The sequence below is a fragment of the Nesoenas mayeri genome, assembly GCF_963082525.1.
Source record: "Nesoenas mayeri genome assembly, chromosome: 1".
In the NCBI taxonomy this organism is placed as follows: domain Eukaryota; kingdom Metazoa; phylum Chordata; class Aves; order Columbiformes; family Columbidae; genus Nesoenas; species Nesoenas mayeri.
In genome coordinates this window covers 58371925-58390300 of record NC_137541.1, presented here as the reverse complement: position 1 = coordinate 58390300, position 18376 = coordinate 58371925, and the positions used below count along the sequence as shown (strand labels likewise).

At 42.8% G+C, this 18376-nt stretch overlaps 1 protein-coding gene across 1 annotated transcript in view; it reads left to right on the top strand.

Annotated features, from left to right (window-relative positions):
* ABTB3 (ankyrin repeat and BTB domain containing 3) overlaps positions 1 to 18376 on the top strand; it is a gene marked incomplete at both ends in the record, with an annotated part of 172539 nt that overhangs the window by 125971 nt on the left and 28192 nt on the right. The window contains 3 exons of the mRNA XM_080339485.1: positions 11243 to 11408; positions 14764 to 14853; positions 18056 to 18157. Of these exons, the coding sequence (XP_080195611.1) occupies positions 11243 to 11408; positions 14764 to 14853; positions 18056 to 18157 (358 nt within the window). The remainder of the gene's footprint in view (positions 1 to 11242; positions 11409 to 14763; positions 14854 to 18055; positions 18158 to 18376) is intronic.

Genomic DNA, 18376 nt, shown 5'->3' with positions numbered 1-18376 from the left:
CCTCTCCTGATCCATTCTTTAAAAATTCTTCACCTTAATTTCTTGTGATGTTTCCATCTCCTGAAAGAGGAGCTGCTCTTGCTCTGGATAGAGAAGTGAGGGAAGCTGCAATCAGGCAGGAGCTGCCTGTGTCCTCCCTGATCTCTTCATTTTACAGCAGCAGACATTTCAGAAAAGTTTCTTCCCTGGGAGATGTGCAGGGATATAAATGTTCCCCTTTGCCTGGGAATGGAAGCTTTAAATAGATGGGTTGTCTCCATCTTTTGCAAAGAGGTAGGTTTCACAGATGGATTGACTGCTGGATGCACGACAGCTAGCTGAGACAGAAGCCCAAGTTGTGTCCAGAATAGTCTTTTTCATAGCGGGAGACCAGACTTAAATAAAGCCTTGCCTGTACCCCTGTGGGGCCACCAGAGGAGCTGGGTGTGGTCGGTAGAAAACTGTGCAAAGTAGCTCTCCGCTGGCATAAAGCTGGTGAAGGTGCGTGCTCTGCCCCTGCTCTAGAACTTTTATTAATGAAGGCATCAGGGATGACAGTAATTTATTGCCCAAAAAGGGGCATGGTGGTAAAGAAAAATGTATTGAGCTGCCTTCTGCTGCAATAAGGCAGTGTCAGTCTGTACTTGGTCTGGCTGGCTGCAAAGAGATGCCTGGTTTTGGCTGCTCCTCATCATTGTGTCTGCATGTGGTACCTTTCCACTTGCTCTGCAATAAGTTCTTTGCTTGTCTTCCCTTCCTCCATTCTGTGGGATGTTTGTTTAAAACAAACAAAAAAACCCAAACCGAATGTGTTAGACATGATGGGGAGGATTGCTAATGGATGACTACATCTGGGGACCAAAAAGACTGATGGCAGAGAAACAGAGCAAGGGAGGAGCATCGTGTGCTGCTCAGCACAAAGGCTGCCACACATTTTGTCAGGGTCAGTGGCTTCATTTCTGGTTGCAATATATCATGGCAATCCTGGACGATGTAAAAATGCTGGAACAGACTGAACTGAGAGACGTGGTAATGTCACACTAGGGACTGTTACATGGCCAGTTCTGTATCTGACTGGGTAAAGGGCTGTTTTCTGGCCAGTCAGAGGTTAAAAGAAGTGTGCATGCAGGTGCCCATGCTCATTCTGATATCGAGAAGCAGCAAAAATTGGAGACAAATCTAATTCTGTGCAGTCTTGAAGACCTGAGTGTAATTCATGGGTTATTTGAAATATTCTTTTCTATCCTCAGCATTGTCTCAGACCTCTTAGATGCCAAGTCATCCCCTGTCTCGTTCTCTGGGGAAAGCTGCTTTCCCTTGCTGTTTCTGGGCCTGGCAAGCAGCCTCCTCATCCCTCAGAAGGGCTCTGCCCTCTGCTGAAGGGGATCAGGTGGGCAGTGTCTTCACTTCTGGTACTTCTACTGGTGTGGGAGGAGGCATTTCAGGAGATCCCAGCTTACACTGTCTGAGAATGGGGTTCTGGCTTCTCAACCCCAAAGGTCCCATCTGGACATCTGAACCCCAGCTTGCCTGGGGAAGGAATGGCCTGCAGGCTGGCTGACCTAGTGCACATCACGTCCAACGGACCTTCCTGGTATCTGAATGAAGACGAACACCTAAGGTGGCCTCATGGCACTGAAATCCTCCAAGAAGCGTTGCTCATTAGGCTGGTCATTTCTCTGCAGCCACAGGGGTGTCTGCAAGCCCTCTCCTGCTCATTAGACCCCCGTCCCCTTGCCCAGCAGGCTGCAAAGCTCCTGGCTGAGATTTTGAGAAGCAGAGTTTAGTCATGTTGAGGAGTGGTTTCTTCTTACCCATAGATGAAAAGGCTCGTGCCTTTCTCTCACAGACTGGAGAAGTGAGATTGCTCCCTGAGGCTTTCGTTAGTGTCCACCATGGGCCACAGCTGTTTCACTGAAGGCAGACGTTGGCACGAGGAGCCCAGGACAATTCTGTGAAGAGGTCTGAAGTCCTTTTTGGCAGTCCTACCCAAAGAGCAGCGATGGTAAATGGCATTTTTGCCATCAGACTCCTCACGAGTGGAGTCCCACAGGGTTCTGTTTTAGTCTTGTCCCATCCCATATTGATGTGCAGCATGTGGAGACCCTTCAGGCTCTGGTAGCACCAGGGTGCATTATGGCTCCTTGTTTGCAGTCCCTGGTTGTTGGGCTTGGACTCCAAAGGATGGAGCTAGGCAGCGCGGTTCACATGCTGACCCTGCTGGTGTGGTCAGAGCCCCCTTACGTTCCAGTCAAATTTAGCTAGAGGTGGCAGCATCGCTGCTGGTGAGAGCAGCAGCCAGCGTGACAGGGTTTGTGCCTGTGCACAGATGGAGAGCCAGAACTTGATCCCCTTTAATTGCTTGCTCAGGCACTTTGTCAGCATTTTGGAGTTACGGCTGGGTTCCCTGATGGTGCTGGGCTCACCCTTTGGGCAGCAAATATCCCTTTTCTTATCTGGCTGGCTGTGAATCTGCATCCTATCTCTGATCCTGACCATGGATATAAGACATTTTTCTCCTGTCTTCCAGCAGTACAAAGGTGAAATTGGGGTCTGTAAGTCCTGGTCTTGAGGAGGCATCTGTGAGAGCTGTGCATCAGTGCCAACATAGACATACCCAAGAACTTAAGTGAATACTTCGCCTCTGTTTTGGGGAAAAAAATAATTAGGTGAAAAGCAAAAATAAATAAAATCAACAAGGTTATGAAAATAGAAAAACAGTAATCAAAAGGAGATCAAATTATGCAGCTTAATGCACTCAAACTGGGGTGACCAGATAACCTCTATCCCAGGGATGAGAAAGAGCTGCCTCCCAAAATCAGAGGGTCAGAGGGAAATATTTTTAACAAAGCCCAGAGTGGTGCCATAATTCTAAGGATTAATAATAGTAATGCCCAACATTTGAAAAGGATGAAAAATCATCCGAGGAAAATTCCAGGCTGTTGGTGCAAGGCCTTCAACTGTTTTTTTCAGCCAAAGACTGATTAAAGACATGTTGTCGAGGGAAAAATGGGATAAAATGTGACACAGATTTTCTAAAGATAGATCTTGCCAGACTAATGTAATAACTTTTTGATAAGATAACTGATTTTCTACCCTAAGGAAATGCAGTAGATTTCATCTATTTGGACTTGAGTGAACAATTTGATGCAGTCCATGCAGTGAGTTATTAGTTAAGATGGGGATTAGTAAAGGAGTTGGAAAGTGAGTAGTCTGTCTTCAAGAGAGGTGGCAAGGGCTGGGTTGGCTGTGGTGGGGTTAGAAGCAGAGATCTTCAGCTCTCCATCTTAAAAACTGGTCTTTTTTTAATTTTCAGAAAGGGCTTTGGCACAAATCTGAGCAGTGTGCTCATGAAGTTAAAATTTGCTGATGCCACGATGCTGAGAGGCATTGTCCTGACAGAGAAAGCTTGGGAAACCATCCAGGGAAAAAGTGGATGACCTTGACGGCTGGGACAAAAGAAATGGGATGAAATGCAGTTTTCCACAAATGGAAACATGTGGAGATTAATTACAAAAATGCATACTGCAGTGCATATGTAACATATACACTATATATACAGTATAATATATACTGTGTGGGGAGCTGAGTATTGGAAAGGTGGTGGTAAAGACTGTAGTGCAGTATTTCATCACAGAATGATTGTGAACCACAGAAGTGGCTTTTTCCTTAGCTGTGAAAAGAGTAAATGCATTTTGAGGATGCATCAGAAGAGGTGTTTCCAGTAGAAGTAGGAAAATATTAGTGCCTCTGTACATAGAAGTGGTAGGAAGTGATGTAGAATTGCAAATCCTGTGTCCGGGTCAAGAAAATATTCACATTGGACCGGGTAGAGAGAAACGGGCTGGTGTGATCTGAGTTTTGACAAAATGTTCTCATGGAGGAAAACTAGAAGAAAGGGGCTCATTCAGCTGAGTGAAGCGGGTGCTGAGGGAACATGTGACTCTTCTCCAGAAATATCAGGAGTAAACACCATGGAAGGAAAAATACACTCTTATTTAAAGAGCAGCACAGACACGGGAATATGTGGATGTTAGTAGGTCATGAGTAAGTTCAAACTTAAAATGTAGATGGATCCAAGCCTTGCTGCAGCATAGGTCTGGCTTTATTAACACTCCAGTCCCATACGTTCCTACAGCTTCTGCCACATCACAGCCTCACCTGGGGCTCTGAGTTGCGTTCACAGCCCCGATTCAGAAAGTTCTCTGGGCAAATGCAGTGCCTGAGTGCCTTTGAAAACCTGTCTTTAATTGAAAATCAGTCCTAATTGCCAATTAGTCTTGGCCTGAGAATACCTGTCTGCTTTTCTGTCTGGGACCATCCCTCTTAATGAAGGCTCTCTAGGAAAATGGGATTATTGACCTCAAGAGTGGAGCTTATTTAACATGGGAGCATCTCTGGCTCATTCTAGAGAGTTAAGAAAACTCTTAAGACTGTGGAAAGGGGAAAATACAAGGAATTTAAAGGGAAGATGTGCTATTTTGTTCCTTCCAAGCAGTCTATACCATTTGCTGTGTCATCTTAATGCTATACCACACATAAGCAGTTCTAACTTGAAAGTGAAAGAGGAAGAGTTGCATTTAATGTTTTATTTATGGAAAATTGTTTTTGTACGAGAGCATGAAAATAAAAATAGACTTAATAAAAAGAGATATGAAGGCAGAAAAATATTTCCACTGCTCTTCGCTCTCCCTTAAAATGTGCTGGGTAAGGGGCTGAGTTTCTGGAGAGGGAGAGTAGAAAATTGTTAAGAAATTCTGCTATTTAATTAGATACAGCCACTTTTAAGTAGGGACAGTTGGTGTTTGCCTAGCTCCACAAATGTCCTTGTTCTTCCCACAAATTTTCATTAATCCTTTAACACCAGCCGTGGCTTTTGCTGTAATTAGACACAAAAATGCCAAACCAGCAAGCAGTAACAAACAAGCTACTTGACAGAATCCAGCGGTCCCTTGGGGCAGATGATGCCAGTGGATGAAGGAGATTTTATTACTTAAAAGGTAGAGCACAGCTTTCCTGAGGTGAATCTCAACCTCTCCTGCCAACCAGCTACTTGAAGACAACCCTAATAAAAAAAAAAATACTGAAGGAGAGGACCCTGCCCTTATGTTCTCCTTTGCTTTAGGACAGAAAACACTTGTATTTTTACAGGCTTTAGGATCCAGCCTTCTTGGGTTTTTTCCATTGTGAGCAAGTTCGTCAGTGTTTCATATATTCTGTCTCTATATACATTCCTGAATACAATAATCAAGATACAGATAACGTATGGGCTTCCATTCATTAGCGAAGATTTGTACTATCTATTTATATGAAAGATGAATCTGTACCCAAATTTTCCTGTGATATATTGACCTTGTTCAGAATCTGAAGTCAGATTCAATTTCGAACATGCTTCCTGGCATATATATATCGGACTGTAATACTAAGAGTGTTTTGAAATATAGATTTGGGTCTTGATTTGACAGTCACATCACTTTTTAAATGCATTTTCCAGTATCTGTAACCAATTTATTTTCAGACCTTTGAGAGCCTTATTCTCAAGAGGTTGGCTAATAAATATCTGGAGTATTTTTATTTTCTTGTCTTAATTTGGCTCCTGATTAAAGTAGATGGAGATATTTTATGTCTGCGTTAAAAAGCAGTGCTCTTTGTCACTTTAATCAACATGTTTGTACTTAAGTTGCCCTCCTTCCAAAACTGAAAATGCAAATAATTGTCTCAATATAGTATTTATGTTGTAGTCTTATTAATATCAGAATTATAGCCCCTTTTAAAGCACCACTTTGGAAAATAGAGTGCTTGCAAATTTAAATGGAATTGTCTGCTGCTCCTGCTATTGCTGTTTGTGTCTGTTGTCTCACTGAAGAGCCCCAGGCAAGGAACAGGACCCTTTTGTGCTACAGGCTGTGAAGACCCAGATCAAAACTGTGATCCTTGACCCCAAGAAATTCAGCATTGCAAATGCATGTGTATTGCTAGCTAAAATATGCCTCCTTCCAGACTCCCAGCCAGCTGAACTGTAATTTCTGACTCTTTATTCATACTTAGGACAGGGACAGACTGAATAAACTCCACAGAGCTAAGGAGATGGGCTTCATTAATAGATTATAATTCTTTTAATTGAAAGGGCTGGCAACTGAGTCCCAGGTGGACAAACAAGCCTTTGCTGGTTTGTTATCAGGACAATGATCTGTTCATTTCAGCAGAGGGGGAGTTTGTCCTGCTGCTTATCGTAGTCAGTACTCCATTTCTTTTAAATTAACTACTAGCATGCTGTGGCAGCACATAGAGCTTAAAACATGCTAAGAATATTGTTACTTTATTTTTAATAACAATTACAGAGCATTGCATTTTTAAAAAAATTGTCCACTGCTGGCTGTAGCAATAATGCCCTCCTAAAGAACAAATTAATCACAAAGCTATGTAATAAGAGAGCTGCTGGGTCTACCAGTTATGATGGAAACACTTTGCCTTTGAATCATCAATTTTCCCAAATGTAACCAATCCATGAGTAACTTATTAAATATCCGTACAGACTCTATCTTAGCCAGTCCAAGTGAAAATGAAAAAAATCCACTCTTGTATTTAAACCATTGCTGTAAAAATGCTGCATTATGTTTTCATAATGTGAGTTTGGGAAAAGATAAAAATAATTTTCTGTACTGCTATGACCCATTATAAATGAAGAAGATTATCTTTGGCTTCTTTGAGAGGTTAGAGTATTGTGGAACATGATAGACTGTCATGGTCACCATGCTACATTTGACAGTGGCCATTTGCAAATAATTAACGTTACCATGGCATTCCCCATATAAAGCCACAGTAAAGTTAATTATGTGCAGTGGCCACACTGGAATGATCTTGAAGATAACTGCTGTAGAAGCAATATCTGTGAGGAATTGAAAGAGGACTCTGAGAATATTGTATTGCATTGTAAGTTAAAAAATGTGATCACAGCTTTGCTATAAATATAAAATCAAGGAGTTTTCACCCATTTCTAGTTTTCCTTTTACTTATAAAGGGAATTGTTTTCTTGATTCAATGTAGGGAGTGACCAGTTAGAGAGTTTACAGGCTGTGTGACTGAACCCCTGAATTAGAGGGGTGGATTTGCTGTCGAGCACGAGGACTGTGATCAGTTCACATTATTCATTCAAGCATATTACTTCTCAGTTCTGGGAGCAGGAGCATGTGCTGGTGGTGCCAAAGAGCCTGCCCAGCTCCACAGACTGATACATAGGGGAAACAAGAGTGGGGTTCATCTTTTCAGAGGAGGATATCACCCTTGAAGGGTGATGGCCAGTCCTACCTTTGTCACTGTATCACCTCTTGGGAACCTGGATGTTCACTTTACCCAGCTAGTGTCCTGCTATCCTGAGACTGTCCATAGGTGGAAGAGAGGGAGAGGAGGATTGGGCCCCCATGGTCTTCTGCTCCTCCTTGTCAGCCTTCCCTGCCCTTTCATGAAAAAACGCCTTTTTTGAAGGTTGAGGTCTTGAGGAAAGGATGACCCATGTGAGCACTGGCAGCCATTAGAATCTGACAACAAACCAAGGTGGCCTTGGAGGGGACATCCCACCATCAGGCCAGTGTCAGCCTCCTGTGTGACCGGAAAGGTTACAAAGACTTTTTGGCAAAAGGGCCATGAACTGACTGTGCAGCTGAGGAGGCTTCCAGCTCTGTTAGCACTTACACTGGCTTCCCTTGCTTTCAGGCACAGCTTCACAACTCCAAAAAGTGACCCTATATATTTAGCACTGATTTAACTGTTCCTCGTCAACCTTATTTTTCAAGCTTCTTCCCATCCCTTTCCTACTTCTTTATAGCTTCTCTGTGCATTTCTTGCAGTACAAAGTTAAGAAGTCTCGAGTGAGTCAAGCCTGGATGTCTGCTCCTTTCCTCATTTTTTTATGTTGCATCGTTTAATGTTTGTGATTCTGAATAGTGTCTGTGATAGAGCAGCAGCCCCTCATACACTGTAATATGGAGCAGAGACCCTCTGCTCCTGTTGAAATCAACATTATGCAGTTAATGGTATGAGAGAGGACTTGGGAGTATATGCAGTGGTGTGTTGCAGGGTTGATTTCTGGTGGATTTGAGGTTTTTTTGAGATTATTTTTCAGATTTCATTTTGAAATGAGACTGCTCGATCTGTCTGCTGTACCGTCTTCCCAGTTGGCTTTCTCCAGTGTTAAAAGTGGTGCTGTGTTCTCCTATTCTGTACTTGTAGTTCCTGATCGTTTTTGATCTGTCCCTTCACTGCTTTTTATCTGTACATGTTAAATCTCCTTCTCCTTAACTCATTCATCTCTCTGGCTTTTCTAGATGTTGCTATGCTTTCTTTTGTTCCTTTGTTCCTTTCCCTTGCGTCATGCTCTTGTTTTATTAAACTCCCCAGTCTGATCATTATCCATTTTATTAGTCAACATATGACAATGGTAGCACCAGCAATGATGTATGTCAAATTTTGCCATATAGTTTCCTTTGCAATGTCTCATAAATCAGTGCTGTGACTCACTCGCAATGGATACTTTTTGAGGTATAAAAAGGCAGTGGGCCACTGATAATGGTACTATGTTGTGGTTTTTTCCTTTGTGCTACTTGGTCTAGATGGCATTTCACCCATGCTGCCCAGCAGCTGTGTGGCTTGGGCACTCCTCTGCATCCCTTTTATTGTTGCAGAGTTTGTATGGCTGTAGCATCCCAGAGCCGTTGGACCAAGACCCTTATCCCCCCAGCTGACTGAGGAGTACTAATTTGTTCATATCCAATGTCAGCAGGAATTAATGCGTCCCTTTCCTTGGCCATAAGCAGGTGAACTGACGTGCTTTTAGGGGACCAGAGCCAACTCATGGAGGAGTTACTTATGGAGAAGTAAGTGAGTTCTGAACCCATGCCAGAGTAGAGATCTAGGCAGTCTGTACAGGATAGGTAAGATAGGTCCTTGTTCCTCCCTCCTTCCTTGTGTGGGTGTGCAACCCAGGTCAAAATCTGGCTTTTTTTAAAGAACAGGAGAGATCATCAACTAGCATTTTACATGTATCAAGCCAGGCTGACGTCAGTGAAGCTCTGCCTGTTTTCTGACAGCACTGAATTTGACCCATTTTATTCAGACTGTATGTTATATACCTCAGTACAAATGATGAAGCAGTGGCTTAACGCAGGCAGTGATTCATAGTGGCAGACACCTCTGCAGTCCTCAGAGGATGTCTAGATCTTTCCATGGCTGTACTTGGCCAAGAAACAACCCCGTTATCAGCCCAGAGTAATCTGGAAATGGCCAGCTGAAGCTGGGAGGTCCAGACTCTCCGTGCACCAAAACCCCATCACCTAACTTGTGAGCAGGCTTTATCTTTGCCATACATTAAAGGAGGGCACAGATGATCCCAAGCATCTCATGCTGTGGGGGTAACAAGTACCAAATGTTGCTGTAGCTCTTGTGTCAGAACTGTGCCATGCAGTGTGAACGTGTTAAAGCTGCAATTGCTCCTGCGGATCTGGGTGTCATTGAGCTCAGCCCTGCATATCTGTGTTCGTTTTGCTTGCTCCTCAAACTCTTTCAGAAACTACTGCAGAAAACCCAGCTCTGGTATGCGTTGGTTTTCTTCGTCTTTGTTGTAGGCATATTACTGGTGCGGAATCTGTTATTGCTGTTACGGTATATTTATTGTGATCAGGTGTTGTGCATTAATCTTGCAGCTAAGTGCTGTGATGAAGCATCATCCTTGTTCCCCCAAGTAATGACACGTGAAGCTTACTTTGTTTGCATTCATAGGTCATCAACTTTTTAGCAGTCAGAACTCAAACTGAGCATGTAGAATGAACATCACCAAAATATCTGTTGTCTTCCAGACTGATTGTGGCCCAGCATGACAGAAAGCAAGCCTGAGTTCAGATGCTATTTTCAGTACGAAGTCCTGCAGAAGCTTTGATCAAAATACTTTATATTTTCTGTCTCACTTTCCTTCCTCTGTGGAAGTAGGAAGAGCAGTAGCTATTACTACATACCACTGCCTCTATGTAAACAGCATATTCACTGCACATTGCTGTTAAATATTAAGTAGTGTTATATATTTTATAAAGCTCTGATAAAGCACTTTGAAGAAGAAATTTAAATTATAATGATGTGTTGTTTGTATTTTTCTTTTGGTTTGCTGCATTTTTTTACATATGAAATAGAAAACAAATATTTGATGTATGTTTGACTTTTTCACTTTTGATCTTTGTTTTTCATTCGTAAGTAGCCCCTCATTTTCTGACCTAGCTTTTTTGGAGAATGAAAGTGATGTTTTTCCAAACAGTCCTTTATCCAAGTTCACACCAAAAGCACAGTGGATTTGGACTCCACCCTCTGCCCTAGACACTCCTCAGCACGAAAGAAAAGCAAATCTGTCTTTTAATAACATGAAACAGAGTTGGATAAACATCAGATTGGAATTGCCTGGCTCTCTCTGGAGCTGTAGATTCACATCTTGGCTAAATAACTCCTAGCCCTTCTTCCGTTTGAAATGGATATCTTGAGCAGTTTACAGTTTGGGGATCTTTTGAATAAGACCTTAAAAGAATGATATCCCATCTGTTATACACAGCCAGCAAGGATTTGTGGTGTTTTGCCACTATTACCTGGCAAGATTGCCTTCTCCTCCCTGATCACATGGTGCCCTGCATGTCTGCAGGTGGCCCTGCTTGAGCAAGGGGGTTGGACCAGATGACCTCCAGAGGTCCTTTCCAACCTCAGCTAGTCTGCAATTCTGTGTCTTGCACTTTCTGCTCCAAAAAGGCTTCCCTATTACTGGGGCTGAGCTGGTAAGGTCCTAGAAATCCCTCGGAGTGACATTATTTTCTCTTTGTTGTATTGTCAATGATAATACATCCGCTTGATGTAAGTTCAAAGCTTACTGAAGCTACTGAAACTTCTCAGAGATCAGGGTTGCTGGATAACCTCGCCATGCAGAGAGACAACTTGTGGTGAGAATGTGTGTTGCGTAAGCAGGGAAACAAAATCAAATGAAAGCTGTGCTTTTTTTTGCCCAACTCTTTATAAAATGTATACCGTGTCCCATGAAAGATAGACCAAGGGCAATCTCCATTAGCTTGCATTAGCATTTTCCACTCAGCACTTCCCTTGAACATACAGGTCAAAGGAGAATGAATGTGTGCATGACCGACGTCCTTCAAAGACAGGACAATGTATTATTTTCCTAGGGGCAGTGAGGTCTGTCCTCTGATTGCCCTCTGAGGGAGTTTATTTCTCATGTCCACAGAATTGACGACTGTTTTTGTGCGTCTCGGAAGCTGGATGCAGTTGCCACTGAAGCGAAGTTCAAGCAGGACCTGGGCTTCCGAATGCTCAACTGTGGCCGAACGGATCTGGTTAAACAAGCCATATCCTTGCTGGGGCCGGATGGGATTAACAGCATGAGTGAACAGGTAACGAGACAGAAATGTGAAGAAGCAACTGTGAAACATGAAAATTTTGTCTGCTTATCGCAGAAAACGAGCCCCAGCTTTTAGATAGACAGGACGTTAATGCTTTCCCTACATTACTTTGCATTGAGTTAAAGCACTGCTAGGTGAACATTTGTGTTAAGCTTGGTCTTTTTGAGTTGTATTGATTTGTTGGTACTGAGGTAACTCAGCATGAGGGCAAATGCATCCCCTGAAATCTTAACAGTGAGGTGAGTTAAGCCAGAAGGAGATCCCAAGAGAGCTTAGCGTTGATCTGAATACTTAAAACTGCTTTGTTGCCATGAACAGTGGTGTGGGGCAGGGCTTTGTGAGGTGAACATCCTCCCACTGAACACTGCCTGGAATTTGCAATGCATTTCACCTGTACCACCAAACCCCCAGCAGGGAACAATTAGTTAATGACACTTTTTAATTGAGTTCAGCCCAGTTTGAACTGACCTTCCAGATGTGAAAGTGCAGTGTTACCCCTCCATTGGTCATTGTGGCCAACATCCACCAGTTGAGGAGCCTAAATTTCCCTGGAGTTACACATCCATGAAGCTGGTGGTTGTGTCTGGGGATAAACCTTTTCTCTGCACCTACTGACTGGCAGCAGTCTCTTGGACTGTGATGCTCACCGAAGTGGTTTCCCCTTCCCAGAGGAAGACAATGGCCAAGGGTACCACTATTTCCTTTTGAAATAGAGTCCCCTGAACTTTCTGGTGCCCCCAATGAAGTTGTCACTGCATGTTCCCAGAGCTGTGGCATCCTCTTTGGCAGGAGGCAGGTGGCTGCCACCCCTGAGGTGGTCACCTGGGACAGGAGCTGGACTGTTGGTAGGTTTAGGTCTTTTGAAATGAAAGCTACTCCAGGAATGCGAGTTATGTATAGCACAGTACAGCAGTTCAGTAGTTTCAGCCTGAGTCAATATTGTGGGTTTGTTTGAGAAAAGCTTTAGAAGAGGGCAGTACTCCCTGAAAAAAAAATAGCATCAGTCTGATCGTTCCAATGTTCATATGTTATACTTTTAAAAATTATTATTTTAAGTTTATTTGACCCTGGAAACTTTTCACAGCCTGTTTCCTCTGTCCTCCAGGCTGAAACCTGGGAACACTCTGGCTTGATTCATCAAAGTACCTAATCATATGCTTAACTCTGAACACATGCTTACATCCTATTTGAGTGAAAGTTAAGCCTGTGCTTAAATGCTTTGCTGGATCAAACATCCCACATCTTGTAAGATCCCACATCTTGCAGGACAGAGCCCTAAGTGATACAAAGCTGAAAGAGTAATTTTTTTTTTTTTATTTTGCCAGAATCCAAATGCCCTTTGCATTGATTGTACAATGTTTTTACCACGTTCCTGTGTATGTTTGAAACACTACTGATGAGCTCATTAAAAATCCATTCCTCCCACGTGCAAAGAGAGGGGGCTGAGTGATGCTGCAGCACAAGATTGAGGGACCAGCAAAAGCAGGAGGGATAGCAGTGCAAGGAAAGGGGAGGTTAGCAACCTCATTAACTCCTTAAAAACCCCAATACTGCAGCATGATATTCTGGCCTCCTTTCAGTCAGCGCTAAGTCCCTCTTCAGCTTCAGCAGCACCAAAATATCCCGTGTGGTCCCCAGGCAGACCCTGTGCTGCTGTGGGGTTCTTCACTGTGGCAGCCCAAGTCCTCCGTCTTGTAGGGGGAAAGCCCCAGCATGGGGTTTGCAAATTCTTTTCTTCAGATCTGATTAGACTCCTTGTGCTAAACAATTGATTTAGTTATCGAGTGACGCCACTTACAGAAATTGAAGTAATAGTTGAAGGAATGTGTATTTAATTTTAAGCTGCCACCCCATCCCCGTGTTTCAAGGCCCAAATGCAATTTTTTTGAATTCTCATGGTCCCGTTTGTTCCTGTAGTGTTTATTGACTGCCAAAGGAAATGTTTTGCCACTGACTGTAGCTGAAGTAGTTTCAAATTCTCTTTGCAAGTAACTTCAAGTCACCCAAGAACTCTCCTTGCCTGGGGTGAACTAGTTTTTTCTTAATACTGGCATGAGATCCCAAATGCCTGTTCTCTTACTCTGTATCTCCATTAGTACACTGCAGATTTTATCCTGTGAAATGCTTGGTGCGTTTCAGGGGGAATCTAAGCACCTTGCAGAGGCAAACCTTAACTTGTATTTTCTCTACGAGAGCAGCCCTTCCATACATAAGCACCCACCACCTCTAGCCAGGCATGCAATAATGAAAAATGGGCTAGTTCAGCAAAAACAGTAATTCTGGGCTCTTGCTGGGAAGGGCGGCGGCGTGGCTCTATGTCTGGCCATGCTGGGCACCTCTGGTTTCTCTGAAAATCATTTCACTTTGCGGCAGCACTCAGATTAAACAGCAAATGGGTATCATCTGATAGCAGATTTACCAGGGGACCTCAAGGTGGCCTATAAACATGCATCAGAGGTAGCTGCGTGCTGTGGTAGATTTACTGCAAAACCACTGGTGGCTGTTGATCAACACCCCCTACTGTATTTAATAAGCAGCTTTTTCTCTTATCATTTACGGTAGACGTAATGATTTTTTTTCATGGTTTCATCTGGGGTTATTACCACAGCCACAGTAATACTTATCTTAAGGGAATGGTGATGAGCCACAGCAGGTATTTCAGATTAATACAAGTTGCATTGTGGTGGTTCTGTAGTGAAGGGTCACTTAATCTAGTTTTTCTCCAAACAGGGCCATGTTTTCCTAGACTTGCAACAATGCTGTCTGGCTTTTCATTTGGAATTAAGTCCTTGTTTGCTAGGGAGTGCTATACAAAGCCTTTACCTTCCCAGCCCCTTATGGTATCCACATTGAAAAAGCTGTGCCTGTATCTAACCTGTCTTAAAAGGAGTGTGGGATGTTTTTGCAGGCTTTTTTGTTAATTAAAAAGTTAGATTTTATGAAACTGTGATCTTAGAAAAATAGAATTATTATCTTTTTAAGCACCATGGAAATACAGTTGCTTTGATAAAAACATTTCTCTGCTGGGGCCCCAAAGACAAAGGTGCTTGTTTTAGTGTATGAAGATGGAGGTGAGGCTGACAAATCCAGTTTGACTCATCAGGCTGAGGATGCTGAGGGTAACATGAAAACAAAATAAACAACCCAACTGACAATAAAAATTGAGATTTTACAAAATGGTTGACTTTTGCTAGTCTGAGGGGCATGGCTGTAACAGAGGTAATGGATTTCATTAAATACATACTGTTAGTCTTGATGATATATACTTAAATAATTGTTAAAAAAAATCAGAGTTCTGTGTTAAATTTGTCAATTCCTTTGTTTTTTAACTCCAAAAAATGACTAGGGCATGACTCCACTGATGTATGCTTGTGTCAGGGGTGATGAGGCTATGGTGCAGATGCTGCTAGATGCTGGAGCAGATCTGAATGCTGAGGTGAGGACTTTTTGTTGGTTGTATCTTTGTTCTGTTATTTGTTTACATCTTAAATTAACCCCTGAAACTGTAGCAGAGAGGAAAATGCCAAGAATTAAAGAGAAAATAAATTTGCCTTATCCTGGACAGCACCACTTGAAATGAAGTAGTGAAATCAAACTGCATTAGGTTAACACTGGGATTCACTGCACAGGAGGGGATTCAAGTCATCGGACTTACCTCACAGGTAATACTGATTTAGTTGTGCTTGCACACTGCAAATGCATACAGGCATTAACACTATCATGGAGCACAGTTCTAAAGGTATTAGAAGGACTCCTCGAATCTCAACTGAGTTAAAATGAAGAAGGTAAAAGAAATACCCATCTGATAACCTGTCAAAGCTCGAGCACTTCTGTACATTGGGATGTTCCAGTTAAGCATCCCCAGCTCACAAATGCAGTGTAGGTTCCACTGTTTTCTTTTACAAAGTGCCGTGGGCTAAAAACTGTTGGATGAGGAGCTTGAAGCTTCCAGAATATAAATGTCTCTTTGATAATACACATCACAAACTTATACAATCTGTCCAGCTAACAGATTGTGGTCTGACTCCGCGCAGTGCAGGTATGTACATTTTTAAAGAGCTGTTTGAAAATCCGCGACAGAATTATTTGTTAATGATTCCAGTTTCAATTTGTTGAGGTCTTGAGTAAATTAAGCTGTCTCCTTCACTTATCTGTGTTCCATCTGTTCTGTTTGGACTTGAGCAAGCTGATAAATTGTAGTCACTGCTTTCAACCAGACGTTTTGCACTTTTAAAAAATCTAATTTAAAAGCAGAAATGGATGTCACCTGTAAGAGACTGATAGTCATTGCTATCTGATTGCTGTTTGGTGGCTTATGTGAAATCAGCTGATGATTTCAGTTCCACTCTCACCTCTTTCCTTCCCAAATTCAAGCAAACAACCCTTGAGAGTGGCAAGAATTGAATACTCGAAACCTTGTTAACACTCTCGATAGACAGACCAAAGACTGCATGAGCAGGGAGACTGATCTCCCCTTTATTCTATTCCTGCCTGTGGCTTAGAGGTGAGATGCCATTATTTGGTTCCTAGGACAAGTTTTCATTAGGAGCTGTCTCCACAGTTGCTCCAGTAATCTTCCAGACTTGAACCAGATGCAAATTTAAACAGTTTTGTCTTCCTGAAATTGCTGACATCTGAGAGAACAGCTCCAGTGAGGAATGTGAACCTCCCTGATTCATTTCAGTAGAATGTTTGCTCTAAAATCAAATGAAAACACTTTGGGACAAGAACTGTGAATAATTATGGTGTGCAATTATAAGATGATTTGTGCACACCACAACCAACTGTGCAAATTGGGCAATTACAGCAAAAAAAAGGCAAATCAACCATGAACAAAAATAAGTACTCTTGTCAGGTGCCTGCATCATTTTCCCCCTTTCTCTTTGCAAATCAGTTATATATATATATGTTTCCAAAAGTAGCCTCAAATGCTGGGTGCCTCCCTTTTTGATTGCCCATCTTTAGCAAAAATGGACCAATTTCCAGATGTGCTGAGAAGCTATAATTCGCTATGGAGTCAGTGGGACCTGTAGCTGCTCAGCAAATCTCAATTGAGGCCTTAAAAGCCTGGTCTGTGGCAGGTCTTCTGCAACCACTGTGGTGACTGGAGAGAACTCTAACCAAAGGAAAAGGAGCAAAGGAGTTAAAATGACTTAATATTTTTTTGCCACTTGCCGTGGGCTGCCCTGAACAGCGGGGGAATCAGTGCTGGAGGAGAAGCTGGATGTACTCCCTGAACCGTGACCCTGCCCATCCTCACCCTTTGCTGTTCTTGCTCCCCAACCTAGACCCCCAAGGCTCAAACTACTCAATCCTCTTCCTTCTGAGCAATCCCAGACCCAAAGAAGCCCCGTGCCTGTGCTCAAGACACCGGCACGCTTCCCCTTTTGGCACTTTGAGCTTTTTATTTGGCAAATGTGGGTGATAACAGCCTGGTGCTGGTGCAGAACCGCTCCTCTGGCAAGCTGTGGGATCTGCATGGGCTCTTCAGATCTTGCCCTCATCCCTGTCCTTGGGACTGAGGGTCTGGTCGTCTGCTTCTAGCAAAACACTGCATGTGGTGCTTGGAAATGCGAGCTGCTAATGCAGCCGAGCATCTAGTAACTAGCCCTGCTCTCCTCCTTGGATAAAAGTACCTCAGACAAGGTATGGAAAGCATAGCTGACTGATGAGACAGAGAGATCATGCATCTTTTACTCTGATTTTAGTCCTCTGAAGATCGATAATAAGATTCTGAATTTTAGTGTCACACTCCATCTGAGTGTGCAGTCTTGGATTGCTAACGTTCATTAGATTTTACCATCTCTGTGAACCTTATCAATATTAATACCCCCATCTTTAAGACAGGGAAACTGAAGGAAAGAGTGGTTATTCATCTTTCCTGATGTCTACATTAGAAGCACCAGGCACTTAGGCTTAGAAAATGGAAGGAGCAATGTGAAAAATACCATTTTGTTTTCTAAGGATATAGTTTGCATCTCTTTAAACTGTCACCACCCTGCTCTTTTAACTCAGACAGGAGACAGCGGTAATAAGGAGTTTTCTTAAAACCTCTCTGAAATGCCGCTCTGCCCCATCACTTCTCAGCTGTCTTTTTTTCCTCCTGTGGGAGAGGAGGAGCCTGGAAGCACATCTGTGAACTCTAGCATAGGGCTTGCGATGTGTCTTTCGTGATGGCAGTGACAAAAGTCATACTTATTTATGTGGACAGAGCTTCTTTGGGCCTGGAGCAATCCCAAGACCCAAGGCTGTTGACACACCGTCTGGAGAAGCCAGTGGGAGAGGTCCTTAGCTGTGAACGTCCTGATCCATCCCTGCTTCCCCAGTGTGTGCTGCTGTAACCAGCTGTGGATGTTTTGACCTTGTGCAAAAGTATCTGGTGGCCAGTGGTTTAGGTGGAGCTACAGTAGTTGGTAAAAAGACTTCATTTGGTATGAACTCTAATCAAGCCGTCAAATCAACACGAACAGTTTTAATATTGAGAAAATTTTTGCAGGAAAAAAATGAATCAAATAATTTTATAAAGCACCTTTCCCAGGTTTTCTATTTCACTTCCTCCCTCACATGCCTGGCTTTCAGGCAGGTTGAATTTTATTACGTATAGCTCTTTAAAAAAAATAACTTTAATTTGTTTGTAGGTTGTCAGTACTGCTCATAAATACCCATCCGTCCACCCTGAGACCCGCCATTGGACAGCTCTGACATTTGCTGTGTTGCATGGACATATTCCTGTAGTTCAGGTATTATTGTATTTCCCTACCTGCATCTCATTCTTTTGTTTCTCCTCTTCAGTTCTAATTACATCCATCTCAAACCAGTATCCGCTTGTCATACTCATATTGGTTACTTCTGCTTCTTCTAGAGTGTACTGATATATAATAGACCTATTATATAACGAATACGGTGTTCAAACCTTAACCAATATGAGGCTTAAAAAGGACAATTTTAAAGCAAAGTTG